The 7500-nt window shown below is 40.7% G+C and overlaps 1 protein-coding gene across 2 annotated transcripts in view; it reads left to right on the top strand.

The window, feature by feature from the left end:
- The window catches only part of LOC138000480 (neuronal acetylcholine receptor subunit beta-3-like), a 17413-nt gene that overhangs the window by 7951 nt on the left and 1962 nt on the right, over nt 1-7500 (top strand). For both annotated transcript variants that reach the window (XR_011123136.1, XM_068846932.1), the window contains exons 5-7: nt 1730-1971; nt 3441-3875; nt 6130-7500. The exon at nt 6130-7500 is cut by the window's right edge. Coding sequence is in view for 1 of the 2 variants with exons in the window: in XM_068846932.1 (XP_068703033.1) it covers nt 1730-1971; nt 3441-3875; nt 6130-6479 (1027 nt within the window). In the remaining variant the exon portion in view is untranslated. The remainder of the gene's footprint in view (nt 1-1729; nt 1972-3440; nt 3876-6129) is intronic.

Here is a 7500-nt window from a genome sequence, read left to right as displayed (position 1 = left end):
ATTTGATCGAGAGGTGCTTCCCACCGAACCATAAATTAAGAAAACTGTTTAACAAAAACAATCTTAAGCTAAGTTATAGGTGTTCACCAAACATAAAACAGATCATCGATGGACACAACAAAACCATCCTAAGACAGAACATGCCACCTCCACAACAAACACCCACCAAACTCTGCAACTGCAGAGCGCCAGACATATGCCCTTTGAAAGGACAATGCTTAGTCAAGGAAGTAGTGTATCAAGCCACCATCACGACCGCCGAAAGCACAGAGACGTACGTCGGCCTCACTGCCACTGAGTTCAAGACGAGATGGCGAAACCACCAAATGTCATTCAAAAACGAAAGTAAAAAGAATGACACCGAACTGAGCAAACATCTATGGCAGCTAAAAGATCAAAAGAAAGACTTCGCAATCTCCTGGAAAATTCTAGCCAAGGCCAAATCTTATAGCAACCTTACTAAACGATGTAATCTATGTAGTACCGAGAAATTCTATATTGTATATAAACCGGACATGGCGACGCTCAACAAACGTAATGAACTCGTATCGACTTGCAGGCACAAGCGAAATTTTATCCTTAGGTTCAATCGCATCCTCAACAACCAATCATAAATTTACAAATGCTTTTTTTACTATTGTTTTTTCAAGTTTGAATCTTGTAACGATCACACTACTGATGTATATAAACCCCAGCGATGCTACAGTGTACATGGAATTTAACTGATGAGTGGCCCAACTCCTTGTTGGTCTACGAAACAGACCTGTATTAAAGTCCATATGAAACTATATTGAGTAGAAAAACATTGTTATTACCGCTCCATTATTGTTGAGCACTATTCTGGATTTATCAGTGTGGAACTCACCTGAAGTTATATATATATATATATATATATATATATTAATTGTAGAAAACCTCACCAACTGACCAATAAGCATTTTATTGACCTGTCCCTCGGAGATATCTGATATACTCCCCTCGTGCCGAGCCCTCGGTCTACTGATTCGGGATCGACACGTGGGGAATATATCACACATCCCCTCATCTAGCTCCAGGTCAATAACCCTTACATAAAGATCGTGCGCCATGTTTTCAAGAAAATGAAAAGGAAAACCCAACAGCAACCGCGACGTACACGGTTTTTTTGGGTGATGTAGCAGCTCTCGTAACGTATAATGTGATTGGCTCGCTACCTCGCCAAAAACAAAAGACTTAACAATTGAAACAATGTCTTAAGCCGATGATACATGGTTCAACATCTTGCAACATTTGTTGCACAAACGTGTTGAACGGAATAGAACTAGTCTCTATTTTCGTTCAACATCGTTCAAAAATGTTCAACGTGTTGAATGGCATATTTCAACATTCAACATGATACGACATACTGTTCAACATTTGTTGAACAAGAGCTGCAACATTTGTTGATCAACAAATGTTGAACCTTGTATCACCGGCTTTGGACTTAAAAACAATAGAGGAGGCTCACTGCTTACATTACCAAACAAAATCAGGTTACGAGAGCTGCTACACTAGTGTTGTTTTTTTTTCTTTTTGCGTTGTGAGCAAGTTACACGCAATTGCTTTGAATTCGGATAGTCTTTAACGCTGTTCGCGTTGTTGCGACTGTTCAAAGAATTGTTGCTTGGTTTTCTAAAGTCATTTGCAACCTTTCATTAGATTCTGTTAATTTGACAAACATATCCAGATAACGACTCCAATTGTGTTTCAGCGCTGATGGATTGGGCTTTCAAGCAGGTCACTTGGAAAAATTCCGAACCTATGTGAAAGTGCAATACGATGGACTAAATACATGGGTGTCTCCTGAAACATTCCAAAGTTCATGTGATCTAGATGTGGAGTACTTTCCCTTTGACAAGCAAAAGTGCAGTATGGTGTTTCGCTCATTGACGGCTGATCGCACTCTTATTGAAATCAGCACTCAGACAATCAAAAGCGATGATCCTCATAAAGGTATCTGGGCCGGGTGTGTTAGTTATGTTTCAAAAACGTCACAAAAGGTCCACTACTCATCAAGATCTCTTCAACTTGACGTTACATGTGTCGGCAAAAGCTGGCGCTGACGTTCACTTAGTGACCCTCTAACGTTAATTTAGACATAAACACTAATCCTCAGGCTAACACCCGTCTAACCTAATTCTGTGCCCAATCCTAGAGCTGTAAATGAGTACTTCACGTTCAGTAGACTTAAGGGAAAGTTTTTGTAGCTCCTGGTGATTCAAAGGTCAAAATAAACAATAAATGTTCCGTGGTCTAGGTAATGTATCACGAGTCGTTCGATACTAATAAGCCACGAAAAACCAGGTCAGTTCAAGGTTTATTCCATAGATTTAGCGGAACTTAACGTCAAACTAAAATACAAACAACAAAAACGAAGCCTTAGGGAAGCCTTGTAACATAGCCTAAACAAAAGCACAGGTAGCCGACGTTTTGACGTTTACAAGATCTATAATAAACGGAAAGGGAAAACAAATATAATCTCCTTTATTTAACTGATATTGCAGTCAAGGTGACTGAATTACATGAGCAGTCAGCAAATACTATAATCATTGGAATTTATAAGTAACAAAATTATTCAAGCGAGAAGAATTAGGTAAAACCTTGTCATATGTTAACTGTCCTGAACGGAGTGTGTACCCGTGGGAGACTTCTGTTGTAGTTGGTAGTAGATTAGAAAGAAATCAGGAGGTTTTAATGTTCCGAATAAACCTCTTGCATATGAGGTCCCTGCGTGCAGTAGGGGTTGTAACTCCTGCGGTTCGCAGGGCCTCATCATAGGGTACACCTGGGAAGATGACTGCTAGCGCCATTTTCTGGTTCTATTCAATCGCGTTCTCTAGGTAAAACGGGATATTTGCCAATGCTGGTACAGCGTATTCAAGGATGCTTCGTATAAGGCTAATAGACACTTTAACAATGTCACCCTTGGGAACACAGGCTTTCTTGAGAATGCGGATGGCGTACAACAGTTTGTTGGCCCTTTTAGAAATGTGTTCCACATGTGCATTCCATGTCAGGTCGTGAGATAGAATTATGCCCAGGATTTTTGTACGAATGCACTCTCTCAATGCGTGACCCCATGATGTCAAGGGGTACTAGTGGGAAGGGGGTTTACTGAAGGGGGTTAATAACCATTTCCTTGCACTTCCTCGAGTTGAGTCTCTTACCTCTTTGAGCAGCATACCTGCCAATGTTACCAGCCACGATGAGGAGACACGTGTCGGCCATTCTGAAGCCAAATTGTTGACCAGGATTGCGAAGAGGAGAGGAGCTAGTTTAGTCCCCTGCGGTATACCTCCATGGGGCTTAACACTGGGGGACAATGTGCCCGCGATCTTTACTTGCTGGGATCTTTGAGAGAGAAAAGATATAGCTCACAGCCGTATGTAAATTGAGCCTTCTTTTCTAATTTCGTCCTCCAGATCTAAAACTTAATGGGTCAAATGGTTATTGGGCCTTGAGGAGCATTGAAATAAAGAAAGTTAACTCACAAAAGCCACAAGGTGAGTTCTCTGAAGTCGTCGTGTCGTTCTACATCGGTCGCCGTCCCATGTATTTCGTTCTTTTTTCAATCGTGCCTTGCATGATCATCGGTTTGCTGATTCTCGTAAGCTTCTTCATTCCGGCGGAAAGCGGAGAGCGAATTGGATTATGTGCTACCATTCTATTGGCTGTAAGCGTGTACCTACTCGTGGTCACCGAACAACTTCCGGAGCAGTCGGAGACGCTGCCTTTGATTGGTGTTTACTACACAGTGGTCATGTTTGAGATAGGGCTGGCGCTGGCCGCTACTGTTTTGGTACTGAAGGCTCATCACGCTACGTCTGCGCCACCGAAGTTACTGACTTATCTAACAGGTTAGTTCATTGGCTTAACTCCCTTCTGGGAGTATAGGCAACCAACAGATCGTTGCTCTTTTACTGTAGTTGAGGTAAACGGCTTCAAATCGCGTTCGATTTTGATCTACATTTAAAGTGACTACATCGTGAGACAAACGATAAAACTCTAAATTACTATTGTAACTACCATGTCGACCAATCACAACCGTTTTTTCGACATTGATATGTTCCATTTTGTTGAACACTGATGTTGAAACGGTTTGTCCCCTTCCTGTCTCCCCCCCCCCCCCCCCGCCCGCCCCTTACCTCTTTTAACCGTGTTGAATCGATGTTGAATGAGTTTAAAAGCGTTTCAATTTTGCTTCCACAACCATTCATCATTTCTTTTGAGGCCCTCCCGGGAGTTTTGAGAAAGAAGGGAACATGGCTAATTTGAACTGGGGAAGAGGGGAACAATGTCAAAATATTTTAGGGAACAAGGGGAAAAAAATAAACAATTTTAGGGATAAAAAAGCTGGGAACAAGGGAACAAGGACCCTCCCCGGTAAGGGCCTCTCTTTTGTATTCGCAAATGTCAAATAAAGTTGGAGCCGTTTGCCACAGTCTTTCAACATTGTTTGGTATGCACGTGCGCACTTATCGGTCTCTCCATGACTTATCCTCCGTATCCATAGTAACAACCGCGACGGCAGCCTAGGACGGAAGGCCAGGGGCCCGTTTCTCGAAAGTCCGGAAACTTTACGGGCCATTTTCGGTTGTCACAATTCCCTTTGTATCTCAAGAACGGAGGGGTTTTAAGTCGTCTAACTTCACAGACATGTTCCTTTCAGTTAGCTTGAAAACATGTTAAAAGATCGGCTTTCCAAAACAAGCGGTTGGCACTTTCAAAAATGGCTTTTCGGGCCCGAAACATTTTCGAGAAACGGACCCCAGGCTTCTCTCGTGAAGCTTTGTTGAATCAAATGTCGATGACGTGTTGAAATCGTTTGCCCACCTCCGCAGTCAACATCGTTCAATATCGTTCAATATCGTTCAACTTCAACAAAATCAAACGGATGTTGAAGCAAATGTTGAAGGTGTTTGCCTGGACCTGTATTATGCTTGTAATAAACATGAAAAAATACTCAGTTCTGATTGGCTAAAAAAGAGTGCAATTCTCATGGGGTGTCATGGGGTTCTCATGGTGTTTTGGACGATACATATTCTTGTGAAGTGAGTTCGAATTTGACAAAAAGAAATCTGTTTCAATGAACTTCAAAGAAAATTAAAGCGTGTGTGTCTGCCAAAATTTCACTTGTTGGACGTTCTATCTTCCTTTTTTTTTCATGTACATTATTTTAATAATTTCAATAATTTTAATAATAATAATTTTAATAATATTACTAATTACACAAGAAATTACTTATTAAAATAAGTAATCTCTTGTGTAATTTGGTATAAATAAGCAATTGTAAACTTTTCAGACTACAAATTGCACGAGCTCGTATTCTAAAAAAAATTACTTGTGCTTATTTCAACCAAAAGTATGAAAATTAGTTTTCTTGAAAACATCGACAAAACGGCCTGCGGCCATTTTGAAAAAAGAAAATAAAAGCGCTTCGGTAATTATCACGTAATAATTAATCACCTCAAGTGCAACCAATCAGTGCAAAGAACTTTCAATAATCATCTATGTAATTATGATGATTTATGTTAAACGTTGGCAAACGTTTTCCGCATACGCCTTTACTTAGATTAGGTATAAGTATAGTGTAATATTCTACCCTGGGTAATGTTATTAATGATATGGTAATAAGGTATGGAGAATCGCTCTGGCCTGGGACAAGCCCATGACCAGGCGAAGATGGGAGCCATGAGGATCAATCCCAACTTACTCGAATGGGTGGGAGGGAAGGTTGCCAAACCCTTTTGCGCCCTCGAGTAGAGTGACACGGTGGAGCACATGTAACCTCTTTCATAGTCTCATTTGCATAATCCCCAGGGTATTAATTACCAATGCAAATTGGGTTTGCATAGGTAATCAATGATTTCGAGCTGTAATTTGTAATAAATAGGCACGAGTAAATTCTTTCAAAGAAGACCAAAATAGTATTCTTTAAAAAAAGTGTGTTTTGTGTAGGGTCAGGGTCAAAAATACGGACAAAAACATGAAACTGCTAAGGAACTTGGCACAACGAAGATATAAAATTTGAAGAAAAAAGATAATTCTCGGTACTTCATTGCTATCTATATAATCAAATGCTGATATCATTTTCTTTTTATACTGTATCAGTCATAAATGATATAACGTGTAGGAGAAGAATGTTCACACGAAAAAACAGCCACGCACCCGTACCAAACACGGTACCTGGAGTTGAAAAAGCCGAATCAGGAAAGGAAGAGGAAGACAAGGAAAATGTTGATGTTTTAGAGCTTGGCGAAGTTGAGACAAAGAGGCCGCGAATTTCCGTTACTTTTGGCACCAACACGTTTGACGAATCTGCTATGAATCAAGAAACTTGGAAAGAGATTGCGAAAGCCTTGGATCGCGTTTTCTTCTGGGTGTTCTTGACTTTGTTTGTCGTGTCTTCGTTTGTTTTTTTTGGCCATTCAGTACATTTATCTTCAATTGATACATTCTAAAACTTCTCACATGTTGGGATATCGTTTAATTAGTCTTACAAAATGCACTAATAATTCATGATGGGAAAACAAAAGAAATGTTTTATTTATCAATATCTGTATTTCTGATACAGATTTCTCTTCATTTACACAATTGTTTCTTTCGATTTTCCCGGTTAAAACGTTTTGAATCACCAAAAAACCCTAGTGTACGTTAACACTAGCTAAACGGTACCACCAACCCGTTCCCAATCAGGTCCGATTTCTGGACCTCCGAAAAAGCAGGTTCAGTTTTGGAACCGTTTCGTTCCCAAATGGACCTGTCACCGTGTAAACACCTGGGGCCCGTTTCTCGAAAGTCCCGAAACTTTACGGGCCATTTTCGGGTGTCACAATGTGTTCTGTATCTCAAGGACAGAGAATGGAGGATTTAAGGCGTCAAACTTTACAGACATGTTTCTTTTAATTGGCTCAAAAACATGGTAAAAGATGGGCTTTCCAAAACAAGTGGTTAGCACTTTCACAAAGGGCTTTTCGGTCCCGAAAGTTTTCGGGACTTTCGAGAAACGGACCCCTGGACCGGTTCCCTTCGGTACTAGCAGCACAATTTAAGCATGGGCACTATAGTTAAATCTCCTTCCTCTGTCGAAGTAGCCTTTTTCGGCGCCATTTTGAAAGCTTTTAGGTGCATTCTGCACATACTTAAATGATAGAAACAGCTGCTGGGGTCGCTTCGATCTAGTACCTGATCCGTAACAAATCGGTCCGGTGTGAACAGAAGTGGTCCGTTCCAGGATCAGGTCGGATCCATTTGGGACCTGTCCCGTGTGAACATAGCCTTATCCAAAAGGTGCTTGTCCCATTATCAGAAAACTGTCTTATTTCAAACCAAGTTTTTCAGGAAAATAAACAATAGTCAGACCAAATCGGCAGACTCAGTGGTTGCAGTCACACTTGAGAGAAACACAGTTTAACACTAATTTTGACACTACTACTTAGTTGACTACTCTAGCGTCAACTCTCTGGTATTTTGAATCCCTAG

This window comes from Montipora foliosa, chromosome 4 (genome assembly GCF_036669935.1).
Source record: "Montipora foliosa isolate CH-2021 chromosome 4, ASM3666993v2, whole genome shotgun sequence".
NCBI classification, from domain to species: Eukaryota; Metazoa; Cnidaria; class Anthozoa; order Scleractinia; family Acroporidae; genus Montipora; species Montipora foliosa.
This window is presented reverse-complemented; position numbering and strand designations above follow the sequence as displayed.